The 15,026-nt window shown below is 33.7% G+C and overlaps 1 protein-coding gene across 5 annotated transcripts in view; it reads left to right on the forward strand.

Moving 5' to 3' along the window:
- Nucleotides 1-15,026, forward strand: part of SYT14 (synaptotagmin XIV) — a 224,936-nt gene that overhangs the window by 57,862 nt on the left and 152,048 nt on the right. For all 5 annotated transcript variants that reach the window (XM_011938208.1, XM_011938182.1, XM_011938188.1 and 2 more), the window contains one exon: nucleotides 12,836-13,000. In XM_011938208.1, the coding sequence (XP_011793598.1) occupies nucleotides 12,889-13,000 (112 nt within the window). In that variant the 5' untranslated portion in view covers nucleotides 12,836-12,888. The remainder of the gene's footprint in view (nucleotides 1-12,835; nucleotides 13,001-15,026) is intronic.

Genomic DNA, 15,026 nt, shown 5'->3' on the forward strand with positions numbered 1-15,026 from the left:
AGTACCTCAGTTGAAAGTGCAGAAATCACCGGTCTTCTGTGTCCTTCGTGCTGGGAGTTGGAGACTGGAGCTGTTCCTATTTGGCCATCTTGCTCCGCCCCCTTGGCTGATTTCTTTTATCAGGCTAAGTAAGTTACCTTCCAGTTCAAATTTACTAATTTTTTTCTTTTTAAAATTATAGGTTGCTGTTGAGGTTTCTTAATAACTTTTTTTTTTTTGTCCTGTTGAAAGGGTGTCTTGACTCCTTTAACTTGTTAGTGTGATGAATTCTGTCAGTTGATTTTCTAATGTTACATTATTTTTACATAGTGGGGATAAATCTAACTCTGTCTTGATGTATTTCTCCATGTATTTCTGGATTTGGGTTTTAGTATTTATATTTTACATTTATATTCATCATTTTAAATTACATTTATATTCATAATTATTGCCTAGCAATCTATCCCAAATATCAGTGACAAATAAAAATAAGCATTTATTTTCATAGATCTGAGAGTCAGCTGGCTTCCTGCCTTTTTGAAGCGTACATGCTAGTGCGGGAAGACAGATAACAAATGATGTAAAAAGTAATAAATTATTTGGTAATTTAGAAGATAAGAGATACAAAAAATAAGCCAGGGAAAAGGTGAGGTATGGGTGTTAATGGGTTGCACTTTTAAATATTGTTGACAGAGTTGTTCTCATTAAGAAGGTAATGTTTAAGCAAAGACTCAAAGGAGGTGAAAGAATCAGCTATGTGAATATCTGGGAAAATGCCATCAAAGCAGAGGGGGAACATCCAGGGAAAAACAACCTGGCTAATACTTGAGAAACATCAAGGCAGACTGTGGAATGAGCTAGTAGGGAAGTGGTAGGAAATGAGGTCAGAGTAGTCATAGAGAGCCAGATCATGCAGGAAATGAGGAGCCATTGGAAGATTTTGACCAGAGGACAGTCAGTTCTGATTTATATTTTGAAGAGCTCATTCTGGACACTGTGGTAAGATTAGACCGAGAGGGACAAAATTATAAGTGGGTCATTCAGATAGCAGCTCTTGCAGACTGGAATGATTAACCACGTATCACCATAACCAAGATAAACTGCCCATAAGAACTATACATTTTTTAAGTTCTTTTTAAATTTTGAAACAAAATGAAGAATAATATTTAAAAGCAAGCACCTGTGTAACTAGAACCCAGGTAGAGAGGTAGAATGCTGCCATTTCTTCAAAAGCCCCCATGCACTCTTCCTTAGTATTATCTCTTTTCTGCTTACTTTTATGGACATTAATTTTGCTTGCTTTAAGTTTTACCACCTAAGTACACATCCTTGAAAGATTAGTTTTGCCTTTTTTGAACTTTATATTGGAATCTTGCCCCTTCTGCCTTGCTGCTTTTGCTTAACCTCATGTTTCCAAGATTCAGTTTTTTGCATGTAACTATTATTCATTCATTTTTATGGCTACATAATTTTCTAGTGTGTGAGTATATATCCATGAATTTTTTTCTCTACTGTTGAGTCTCAGATTTTTATCGTCTGAAAGATTTCCAATTGCGCCACTTCCTCACGAATACTTCATATTACAGGATCTAAATTTTGGCCATTCTGGAATAATGATATTGCTTTATGATGTAATTTGAAGTTTTCTGATACATAACAAGGTTGAATACCTTTTCATACATTTATTGGCCATTTTTATTTTATCCTTCGTGATAACCTGATCAGGACTTTGCCCATTTTTTTTTGTGCTGTCTTTAAAAAAATGTTTTTACACATTTTTAATATATTTAGATGTGAGCCTTCTCCTTCTGAGTATGTGTTGCAAATACATTATTCCATATAATATATTATTTGGCTTCCCTAGTCATTATGAGATATCTTTTGATGATCAGAAATTTTAAATTTTAATGTAATAAAATTTATCAGTATTCTCTTTTGTGATTTATGCTTTTTACTTCTTGTTTAGTAAGAAATCCTTTGCCTTGGGATCATGAAGAAAAGTATTTGTATTTTTTTCTGCAATATTGATTGGCTAACACATTTCACACTTAGATCTATAATCTATCTAGAATTGGTTTGTATGTAAATTCATTATTCCCTTATATTCTCAATTTTCCAAACACAATGCATTGAAAACATGATCCCCCACTCACCTACTGCTCTGCAGCCAACTTTGTCATACATCAGAATCCATGTGTGCAAGTGTCTGTGTCTGGCCTTTTGGTCTGTTATCTATTCCTGTGCCAATATCATCTGGTTTTAATTATTCTACTTTTAAAATTATTATTGGTATCTGGTAGAGTTTCCTCCCTTTAGTTTTCATTCTGTGCCTGCCAAGAAACCTTTTAATTACTGTTTCAGCTTTTCAGGTACTCTAATACCAGGAAGATGTGTGTGTCCTGGTTTGACATTCTGTTAACATTTCTGTTATTCTAATGGAGTTTTCTCCAGTGTAAATTTTAAGTTGTTCATATATCCTCTGCCATTTGAATTTATTTGGCTACTGTGTAACAGGATCTAAATGCTAGATTCTTTACCTCTATTCATTTTTTTCCTCACATAGGCCTTCTAGGCCCTGAAAAAAGACAAGTTTTTGGTCTTCTAAAAGTGAGGATGAACTCATCAAAGATCAAACTGTTCTGGAAAACAGCTTGCTGACCAGTCACTTGCTGGCAGTGCTTCTTAACTTGCTCTCTTTAAGCCATTGCACTATATTCTTTAGCAGGATTAGGAAAGAGTTTCCCTTTTAAAATGCATTAAATACTGCAAAAATCCTTACAAATATTGGTTTTAATATTTTTTCCCACATAAATTTAATTTTATTCACAAATGATTTTTTAGTTTTTTTTTTTAACAAATGCTGTTTCTGTTTGTTTTCTTCTGCTTTTTAAATATTTTTTCCTTATTGTGAAAGTCTTCAAATGTATTTTTACTAGATGTTCTCAGTTTTACTTTGAAATTAGAGACCATAATTGCTTCATCAGAATCAGATAGGATAATAGAATGATTAGTTTTCACCAGTTAGAAACATTATACTGCTGATTTCTATTTGACTTGTATTATATTATTTTAATTTTTTTCCTGACGCATTTTGCTGAGCCAACATTTTCATTAACATTTATTAGTGTTTGGCTCCTAATGGAGTAGTAATCTTGAAATTGTCCATACTGAATTTCATTTTGTTTTGATGTGTTATTTCTTTAATATATTGAGGTCCTTAGTGTATCTTAATTTCTTTCAGCGAATTAGCAGTCGTGCCCTACCTAGTATTCCTAGGACCTTCTACAAAATTAATGAACATATTCTCAATTCCTTTATTCAGGTCATTGGTAAGGATATTAAGTAACACGGGTTTATATATCTCCCAAAATATCTAACTAAAATGGATACCACTGAAAGACGTGTCATGGTATACCACCAAATTTTACATCTCTTAATTTCATCATTTCTTTGCTTTTCGCTTTTTGATTGACAAATTCTTTCTTCAGTTAATGTTGATTTGGTTGCTGGTGACCCTTGTAGCACTACTTCTTACTTTATAATACCTTACTTATTGAAAGTAGCTCCTACTTTATTTTAATTACTTAAAATTTGTATTTCAATCTCTAAGGACAAAGACTCAAAACTGTTTCTCACATGATTCTGCTCCAAAACTGCGATGCTTGTTCAGAGGTTACTCAGAACTCTATCAGTACCTGAACTTAAGGGATTGTATCTTCTTTGCAAAGCTTTTAGAGTAGTTTTTCTTTAAAATTTCAAATATTTTTGCTTTTACTCTATCTGATACAGATATATCAACAAAGAGGTAGAATGGTATCACTTTGCAAATGGAGCTACACATTTTTTATTCTATATGCATTGAGAATGCAAGTGAGTAGAACATTCCAATTGCTATATTCAGGTGGGAACACAGTATGATGTTGATATTGAGCTCTTGTCATCACTAAAGTATGCTGGACTCATTTATTTAGTGAATAAGAAAACATGATATGCTGGTAAGGTTAGATGAACCTTTGATTGCCTATTTATGTGTTCGTACATAGCAGGTCTATTGAACCCTTCAATGTTTTCAGCAAAAGCTACTTCTCTTCAGAATGGATCAGGCTTAGTAAGGGAAAGATAGTTTTAGAGTGAGCGACAATGTTTTGATCATTTCAAGAAGAGAACCAGGTGTCCTAATATTAAAATTTAAGAGGAAGATGGTGTCTCTCTGAGAGATTTGAATGAAACTGCTTTGTATTTACCAGAATTTTGATGGGTTTGAACTAAATCTTGAAATAAGCATATCTAAAACTGTGGTTGACATCACAGATTGGCTTTAACCAGAATATTCTCCTGCGGCTGGTGTTGAATTCAAAATGTTACTCATAGTCGCTCAGCAATGAAGATCTTATTGAAAAGAAAGAGCAAAGAATCATTGAAAAAGTAAAGGAGAGGAAGTGGTGACCTTAGATATTGCCCATGCCATTTCTCATTTAGGTAGTTTTAAAGGAATCCATACACATTGAATAGGTAATGACAAATTTGAGATAGTCAACCCTAATTTGTTGTTCAAAAAAATGACTGTGCTTTGCTATAGAGAGATTTGCCAGGAAAATAAGTTTTTCTTAGTCTAAACTTCATTGGAATCATAATTCTAAAGCCTCAATCAAAACTGTCCTTGAAGAAGAGTCTCTGCCAGAGATTGACACAGTTTTATATTAAGATTTGGTTTAAATATATGAAGTACACTAAGTATTATTAAGTAAGAAGTATATGGTTTAAATATACTTTATATTTGGTTTTCCATACTTGATAAGTGTTTGGGTTTTCTGTTTTTTCCAGTTTCTTCAAGATTGATTTAGGGTTTTTTGTTATGATATTCAAATGAAATTTCAATTTATTGCATTGTACTTAGAGGAAATACAGGTTCAATCTATTCATGGCTTGAACTCTGAAACAAGTTGAATGGCATGTCTTTTATCAACCTGACCAGGTAGGTAACTGTTTCTCTTAGAGGGCATTTTTTTCCCTAAGATCTTAGTTTTTCACATCACTGCCATCTGTGCCTTCATCCGTTGTCCCTTTAAGTTACTCACCAGTGAATTGTGTTACTTCTGTCAGTAAATGCTCTTTGTAATGATTGGTTTTTATAAAATATGGGGTTAACAGCTAGCATTGCTACATTCTTTTTTTGATTTACATATATTCTTTCCAGTTTTGTGTCATTTATAATGTAATATAAAAATTTGAGGGAAATTTTATTTGTGAACTAATTGAAATATTATAAAATGAAACTGAAACATATTAACCTTCTGTTTTCCTAAATTAACTCTTAGAATTATGAATAATTCTCTATGTCCAAACCCAGAACAAAATAAATTATAGCATTTTTCTGATTAAAATATGGGGAAAATATTTAGAGCTAATTAAATGTGAAACACATATATCTTTTTCAATGAAAGTTGCCTTTGATAGTTCACATTTTAGTCAAGAGATAGAATTGCATCTATTAAATGAATTATTAAGGTATCCATGACATGGAGTTAGAGGATTAGTGTTTCATGCCCAGCAGGACAGACACATCAGCAATACATCCCTTATAATGCAAAGTGTAAGTTGTTGCTTTTTATCTTTTTTAAAAAATAATTAGATGAAGCAGAGGTGCTTTTTGTTGAATTTTGCATTTAAGATATAATGAGTAGAATAGTCTTGCAAAATTTATATTAGAAGTTATAATTAATTTGTTTTGATAGAAGTATTATTTAGAGTATTATTGTGGTCCAAGTAAATCAAAATTGAAAATGTGTTGGTTTAGTAGATAAATATCCCCCATATGTTTAATTATTTTTATGTATATCCTAGCATTTTTCTCAGAAAAAAATTTCTTAGCTAGAAAATGTTCTTTCGTAACAAAATATGATGCAGAATTTAAGTGAATTCTACAATACTTGCAAAGTTGAAATGTGTTTACTCTTGCTTTGACTTTAGTAAGATTGTAATTTTATCATTTTTTTAATGACCAACTTATCTGTAGAAATTAAAATGAATTTTACCACTGTTACTGAAGCTTAAAATTTAAAAAATTGGCATTTTTAAAGTGTATTTTTTGTAAACACATACATTTATTTCTAAATATAAAGATAACTACCGGAGTCAGTTCAGTATACATAACACAAATAATCATTAGTCTTGGAAGGACTAAACTTTCTACATTTTCTGGTGAGATATTGTACCTAGTGCCCCTTCTCACTTTGCAGTATGATCTTTAGGTAATTCATATAGCAGATGATATAGCTCACAGAGAGCAGTTAATATTCTTTATTGAGCACTACTAATGAATATCAAGCTTATTTTCTATAGAGTACCTTTAGTTTTTAAATTCGTATGTGTTTTATTAGCTTTTCAAATGTGGCATACAAGGATGTACGGCATATTTTGGTTTTTAAACTTAATTCTAAATTCTAAAATATTTTGAATAGTAACTTGAATAGAAAAAAATTATGATTCCAGTTTTAAAATTCATGTATTTACTTTGAGGAAGCTGAAATTGCTTGCTATTTTTTAACATATGTAAAAGCTATAAATAAAACATTTGCACATAATATATATAGTAAGCTATGTTACTTTGGTCACGTAGCGTTTTCTTATCTTCTATATACAGGTTGGCATACAAGGAGCAGTATTACTTGGTGTTTAAGATCATGGATTCTGGAATCAAAATGTCTAGGTTCACATCCAGGTTCTACCACTTCATAGATTTGTGAACTCGGACAACTTAATTATTCTCTGGACTTCAATTTACTAATCTAAAGACTAAGATAATATTATAGTATTTATCATAAAATTGTCTCCAGCATTAAATTTTAAAATGAGAGCAATTATAACAATATCTGGCAAATGGGAAGCTAAGAGATTAGCAGTTAACAGTTTGGGTTCAGGAGTCAGTGTGCCCAAGTTCAAATCCAAATTGTGTCACTGAATAAAAATTTTCAGATCTTGAAGATTTTACTTACTCTTTGTGAACCTCCGTATCTATATCTGTAAAATACGGTTGCAGTGAGGATTAAGTAAGATAATGCTTGTAAAGCACTTAAAATAGTCACTGTTAAATAATAAGCACTTTTTAAGTGTTTGATATTGTTCAGGTTTTTAGTTGGTCTTGGTTTTGTTGTTTACCATATTAAAACTTTGCAAATTTGGATGGGAAAACAGTGCATTAGTGAATTTTGAGTTATTGACTATATTCAATAAATTTAATTCTTCAAATGTGTAATATTAACCTAAACTAATTATTGACTCTGTGCTTTTAAATAGAATTTTTTTTCTTTTTGAGATGGAGTCTCACTCTCTCTCAGGCTGGAGTGCAGTGGCACGATCTTGGCTCACTGCAACCTCTGCCTTCTGGGTTCAAGCAATTCTCCTGCCTCAGCTTCCTGAGTAGCTGGGATTACAGGTGTCCACCACCACACCTGGCTAATTTTTGTAATTTTAGTAGAAATGGGGTTTTGCCATGTTGGGCAGGCTGGTCTTGAACTTCTGACCTCAGGTGATCCACCTGCCTCAGCCTCCCAAAGTGCCGGGATTACAGGCGTAAGCCACCACACCTGGCATAAATGGAGATTTTGAAGAGCCTCCTTAAGAGGCATATGTATTTAAATAGATTTATTTTCCTGCAGTGGATGGCCTAGAATGCTTGAAAGAAGGTAGCTTCATGTATAGATAAATTAACCATGTTTTTAGAAATACTTATGCAGAATGACTTTCTAAGCAGATTCATAGTATAAAAAGATTTTAGGGGGAAATCCTACTCCTATAACGAATGAGAATATATTTTTTATTAGTGAGGTCTAAGTCTGTGTAATTTTTTAATTGATGGTGTACAGCAGGGGTGTCCAATCTTTTGGCTTCCTTGGGCCACACATAAAATACACTAACGATAGCTGATGAGCTAAAAACAAATTGTAAAAAAAGACTCATAAGATTTTAACAAAGTTTACAAATTTGTGTTGGGCTGCATTCAAAGCCATCCTGGGCTGCATATGGCCGGCAGGCCATGGGTTGGACAAGCATGGTTTACAGTATTCATATCTTTAGTTTAATTTCAGTGTATCTTCTATTGCAGTTTTATGTACAGGTGGGATTTACCAGATGTTTTTATACTCAGAACTGTTACTGGCTAACTTCTGGTATCATTATAATATATTTGAAATAACAAATATTAGTTTAGTTCTCAGCTAAGGATGAAAAATGAGCTTGAAGATTTTAAATATTTTTATTAGAAGATATTTTATTTCTTGTCTATGACCATATTACTGTTTTAAAATTGTAAATAGATAAAATATTTTTAATGAATGTAAAAAACAGGCATTCAGTCAGGGAATTGTGTGAATAGTATGTTTACAGCAGGCATATTTCACCTTTTCCTAGTGGAGCAAGCTGCTTTTTTTTTTTTTTTTTAATTTGTCTAATGCCACAGTATGTATTTATCTAAAGGTATGTAACATAATATATTTACCATTAATAAAGTCTGGCACCTGCATTTGCCAGCTTGGTTTTATTTAGTGAGTGAAGTGTTTCATGTGGAATAAGAGGAACAAAAAAGAGGGAAAATTTTCAAATTTTGTTAACTAACCTGACCTTTACCAGAACATCATACTCATATTTCCCTCTGTGAAATATTCTGTTGGCATTTCCAATGTAGCATGTCAAAAACTAAACTAATCATCTATCATTCTCCTTCTGTTTTCCTCTTTCCTCCCATGCTCTAATCCAAATGCCTTTCTTCTCATATTTCTCATTCTGGTTAGTGCATTACCATTTACCTGGTCACTCAAAGCAGAAACTTTAGAATTAACCTCAACTCTTCTTCTTTCTTATTCTCTAAATTTATGTAAGTGGATCATTATCAATTTTCTTTGAACAAAGACTAGATTTCACCCTTCTCTGTTACCACTGCTACTACTTAAAGAACTGAAGATATTTTACCACTGTTGACTTGCTACCATATTTCAGTTTTCTAGTTGTTTTAACCAATATAGTTCTACAAGGCATACTTGTTAATCATGTTACTCCCCAAATACAAAATTTTTTGGATGATATTCAAGGTTCTTTGACAATATGGACCTTGCTTTCATCTCCAGTTACAGCTCCTCTGATATATTCTTGATCTTTCCTGAATACACATGTATTTATTAATTCATTCATTCATCCATCCATTTGTCCACAGATGTTTATATGTCAGCTATGTGGTGCTGTCCTAGGTACTTTGAAGATACAGAGGTAAATAAATATGACAGCTGTGATTATTGCCCATTAGTGCTTATAGAATGCCAAGTATATTTTACCAGGTGTCTTATTAAATGCCAGGTGTCTTTAACCATGCTATTTCAAATGTACTTTTACTATTGATAGAGTTTCTATTAATCTTTTATACCCTATTCAAGTGTCATCTCTTCTAAAGCATTTTGTGACTTTCTCAAGTACTGGTTCTTTGTGTTCCAGTAATAATTTATATTCAGATCTCTATTATAGTATTTACTATATGTTACACTTACTTGCTTATAGTGGATCTCTCCCACTAGGTTGAATTTTTACAATGGGCAAGAGACAGATGAAAGAGGAACATAGAAATAAGAATTGAGGCCGGGCGCGGTGGCTCAAGCCTGTAATCCCAGCACTTTGGGAGGCCGAGATGGGCGGATCACGAGGTCAGGAGATGGAGACCATCCTGCCTAACACTGTGAAACCCCGTCTTTACTAAAAATACAAAAAACTAGCCGGGCGAGGTGGCGGGCGCCTGTAGTCCCAGCTACTCGGGAGGCTGAGGCAGGAGAATGGCGTGAACCTGGGAGGCGGAGCTTGCAGTGAGCTGAGATCCGGCCACTGCACTCCAACCCGGGTGACAGAGTGAGACTCCATCTCAAAAAAAAAGAAAGAAGAATTGAGGCAAAGGATAGAAAGAGGCAAGAAGAGGAGAGAAGGTAAACAGAAGCAGTATGAGTAATAGTTAAGACACAGACACTGGGGCCAGACAAGGTTTGAATCCTGACTTACTATCTGTACACATAGTCTAATATCTCTTTGTCTCAATTTACAATTGGGATGATAATAGGATCATTGTGAAGATTAAATGGGTTAATATATATAAAATGCTTAAAACAGTGAGTGGTATATAGTATATGCTATATGTTTTTGTTGCTATTTTTGTTATCGATAACTAGCTTTCTTAAGTGACATGAGCTACATTTTCTGTTTCATTTAGTTTTCCAAGACATGGGAGATTTTCAGTCTGCATGATATCTAATCCTGTGTAGCCACTTAAGGCATTAAATGTCTGAGTGTTTTGAGCCTGGACTAAAAGAGGAACTCCTATATATGTTTGTTATTACAGTGTAATATTGAAATACTGCTCTTTTTTGCCTCTTCATACCAGATTATGTTCTACTTCTGATTTTCCTGGCTATCTGAAATGTTGATTTTAATTATTCTGTTTTCATTTTTACTCCACATCTCAGGCTTGATACATACCACTGTTTTTATGTCATATACCTTAGCTTCTTTTATTAAAATAGTTTTCTTCGCTGGCTGTGCTTCAGCCTGAGGACAAGACAGGCAAGGCTAATATCTGGCTATAATTTCTTGGTTCTAGGAGCAAGATCTGTCCTTCAGCACCAGCCTGATATCCAGCTAGCACTCCTACCATTCCTCCTGCCTCCTACTCTCACTCCTCCTCTCACTCCCATTGCCCCTGCCTTACAGTGTTACTCTGCTTCATCTTCTACTGCAACACCACTGACCCAGCTTTGAAAAGATAAAACGTCTTATTCAGTTCTATACCTCGTATGCCTAACTTTTATAAATAATGAAAAAGTAAATCAAAGCACTCATCATTGACCAATTGGTGACTTCATTTTTAACAAATGAGTTAAGATACTATTTGCCATTGCTCTCTGATTTAAGAAAGAATCTTAGAGAAAACAACATTTTAGTTGCTGCTTGAATGATGGAGGAAGAAGAGTAGATTATACAGGGATCTTTGTAGGGGTGTTTGAAACTTAGAAACATTCTCAACTAGTACTTGAATATTATCTGTAAGACATGGAGGATACAAAAACTTAGCTCCTGTTTAACCTCAAATGACTGATATAGTGACAAATAATAAAAATGTTGAAAGGAAAGAGAGATTGCCAAGGACTGGAGAAGCTGTCTTTTGTCTTTTCCCACTATATAAAACCTCTCTAGGTGATTTAATATATTTGCTTGAGACTGAATTCGCTTGAAAATCTAGTGGCTTATCATAACAGAATTTCATTTAGTTTCTGGAATATAACATGATCTTCTGTCTCTGGGCTTTTGCCCATGTTATTTCTGCCTGAAGTAATTCTTATTAATTCTTAAAATATAATCATAGAGTCCATAACTTCCAGAAAACCTTTCTTGATCTTTCAGCACTGGAATAAGTGTTCCTGTGGTTCTCATAGTCCCTGTTCTTTCCCAATCATAGCCTTTATTACACTATATTGCCTTTATTACACTGTGTTGTATTGTCCTCACCAGATTGTTCAAGGAACTCAGGAACTGTTTATATAACAATGCCTGGTATATGGTTGGTGCTGCAAATATATAAGTTGATTGAGTGAACGAGTAGGATGTAGTAGAGAGGCGTTGGTTGTTCCAGGCAAGGGAAGAGAATCAATAAAAACAAGGAGTGTGGTATTGAATATTGCAGATTTTGAGGCAATGAGTACAACATTTGACTGGAGTATAGTATTGAAAAGAGAGGCTGGAGCTTTAAATGCCGCATTAGGGAGTACAAAGTTTATTTACTAAGAAAGAGCGATTGAAGCTTTCAGAGATAAAAATAATGATATGTGTTCTCATAAATTTTGTTAAGTAATATATCCGTGCGTGGGATATAACTTTTTTCTAATTCTTTTTTTTTTTGAGACAGAGTCTCACTCTATCACTCAGGCTGGAGTGTAGTGGTATGATCTCGGCTCACTGCAGCCTCTGCCTCTCAGGTTTAAATGAGTCTCCTGCCTCAGCCTCTTGAGTAGCTAGGATTACAGGTGCCCGCCACCATGCCTGGGTAATTTTTGTACTTTAGTAGAGACAGGGTTTCGCTGTGTTGGCCAGGCTGGTCTCGAACTCGTGACCTCAAGTGATCTGCTCACCGTGGCCTTCCAAAATGCTGGGATTACAGGCATGAGCCACCGTATCTGGCCTTTTTTCTAATTCTTATTTTCAAATTTTTGCAGTGCTCTTCGATGGATGAAACATATGATGACTGCCTATTTTATAGACTTCTGTCTTTTTTCTTTTTTTTAAGACAGGGTTTTGTTCTGTTGCCCAGGCTGGAATGCAATGGCACAATCTTGGCTCACTGTGGCCTCTGTCTCCCGGGTTCAAGCGATTCTCATGCCTTAGCCATCCAAGTAGCTGGGATTACAGGCATGTGCCACCATGCCAGGCTAAGTTTTGCATTTTTAGTAGAGACAGGGTATCACCATGTTGGCCAGGCTCGTCTTGAACTCCTGGCCTCAAGAGATTCTCCCCACTTGGCCTCCCACAATCACACCTCCCACAGGGATTATAGGTGTGAGCCACTGTGCCTGGCTGACTCCTGTCTTTTACGATTGTTCCTCCGAATATTGAAGGAAACTTAGAAAATTTGAATGAATGCTGCTGAATAGATTGAACAACTGTCATCAAACTTTGCAGTTTGTTTCTCTTATAAACGAAACTATTTTTAAACTATGACAATTAAAAAATATGATTCAAATAAGGTAGTAAGCTAACTTATGTTTGGGGTTTCCTTCTTATTTGTAGCTTAAAGAAAAATAAATGCTTACAGCTGTGACTTTTTTTTCTCTAGTATCTCCAGAGGCAGTTGGATTTTTGTCAGCTGTTGGGGTGTTTATTATCTTGATGCTGCTCCTTTTTCTCTATATTAATAAGAAGTTCTGTTTTGAAAATGTTGGCGGGTTTCCAGATCTTGGTTCAGAATACAATACAAGGAAGAATTCACAAGATAAAATTTGTAAGTATCATATTGCTGCTTCTCTTGTTTGTTGTTTTTATCTGTACTATTACTTACTTATTTTAATATATGCAATAAAAAGGTTGGTTGTGACATACAATAAACTAATATTTGAGCTACTATTCTGTAAAAGATCTGTTGAGTAAATTATGTTCAGGTGTCCTTCTGTTGTTCATGAATTGCTATTACATAAAGGTGAATTGTCTACTATCACAAAATGACATTTTAATTTTCATATGTAAGATATACTTTTGAGGAAGAAGGAAGTATGTTGTTACTTTATGCAGCGTACTTCCATGGTCCAAGAAGCTCTTTAGAGAACTTTTTTCTCCACATCCCTAGAACGCTTTTGAAAGTGTTCACCCTTTTTCTTTACCTGCTATTTAATTTTCAGCTAATGGATAATTTTATTGTTTAGAGGAGTTGGAGGTGGTTCTACTTAGTAACTTAATTTATATATAAATTGTGATGATAAAAAATAGTATTCTGCTCCCTCCCTTGGCACCATATATTATAGTGTTACTGGATACTAGGAAAGATGAGGGCTGTAATACCATTCTTTCTCTTATGGAAACATTTTCCTTGGAGTGTTTTTTTAATTACTACAAGAGTTTTTAAAATGTTCTATTTCCAAAGACTGGTTTATAAAAATGATAGCAGAAACGAATTGGAAATTATAAAAGCAAAGTGTTAATTTAGAAGAATGTGACGAAAAATAGCTGAGAAATCTTGCTTTACTTATCTGTGTAAAGAGATTAAGTGTTGGAGATATGCTTTTCTCTTACATCTGATAACTTAAAAGGTGATAGCCCTGTTACTTACAAGAATCTATTAGTTATTACATTATATTTTGTGACTTTTGCATTAAGAAACTATAAATAGTATTTTATACAGTTTTAATTTGGTTAAGTTCAATGTTTCTTATAATCCACTCCAGTCCTGCTTTTTGATCATTTGTGCAGAAAGAACTGGCTAAAAGTATCTCTTTACTGGCCTTTGGTAATTCTCTGGTTCAGCGTTTCTGGCTTTTCCTTTGTTTAATGACAACTTTGTACAAATTTTATTAAGTACTCCCAAAGAGCTTTTTGTTTATGTGGATTTTATCTGTTGATATGTACCATATTAGAGTTAAAACTGAGAAAATTTAAAATATTTATTTTTTAAAAAAACAAGACTATTACACATTAATATAAATAACATCTTTAAATTTAAAAAAACTATCTTCCAAAACAAAAGGAAAATGGGGGAAAAAATGGTGAGAAGAGTGATTTTGTTTTATACTTTTTGCAAATCTTTTTAATGACTAGCATAATGGAAGACAGCTGGATTCTCATTTCTGCCTCTACATTCAATCTGTCATGTAGCCTTTGGATAACTCGTGTTCGCTTGTGAGCCAATGAGAATGAAAAAGTTAAGTACCCCCTTGCTGTTATTGTAAAACTAGTCTTGACCTTGAGGATCCCTTGAAAATGTCTCAGGGAACTTTATTTTTCTGAGCCTTGTTTTTCTTTCACTTATTAAATAGGAATAATAATATTTACCTCCTAGAATTACTGTAAGATCAAGTAGGATAAAATGTGTCAATTACAATGCCTTGCATATAGTAGCCACTCAGCAGATGTCCACACTTCCTCTCCCCTAATCTTACACTAGCCAAAATTGTTTAGATATTTCCCTCTAATATTTTTCTTAATTTGAAATGATACTGGGTAGTTTATTAGTAAGATAGGGTAGTTCCCTTACATAGACTATTAATAAGCAAACTAAAAGTACATAATAAAAATCCTTTTTATACTTCTTCTTTCAGGTATAGAATAAAAACCAATAGTATTTGAGGGAAAAATATTGTCTTGCTGCTGTTGCAATAGCTGTGGAGTGAGAAAAAATGTCATAACGTTTAAACCAAGTGATTTGATTTTTGTTTTTCGGAAGAATCTTTACTTCAGCATATTTCTTTCAATGCATAATGTATTTACAGAAAGACTGAAAGCTACAATGTGAATTGCTAATATTGAGCTGACGAATA

This window comes from Colobus angolensis, unplaced genomic scaffold, assembly GCF_000951035.1.
Source record: "Colobus angolensis palliatus isolate OR3802 unplaced genomic scaffold, Cang.pa_1.0 Scaffold100, whole genome shotgun sequence".
Lineage (NCBI taxonomy): Eukaryota > Metazoa > Chordata > Mammalia > Primates > Cercopithecidae > Colobus > Colobus angolensis.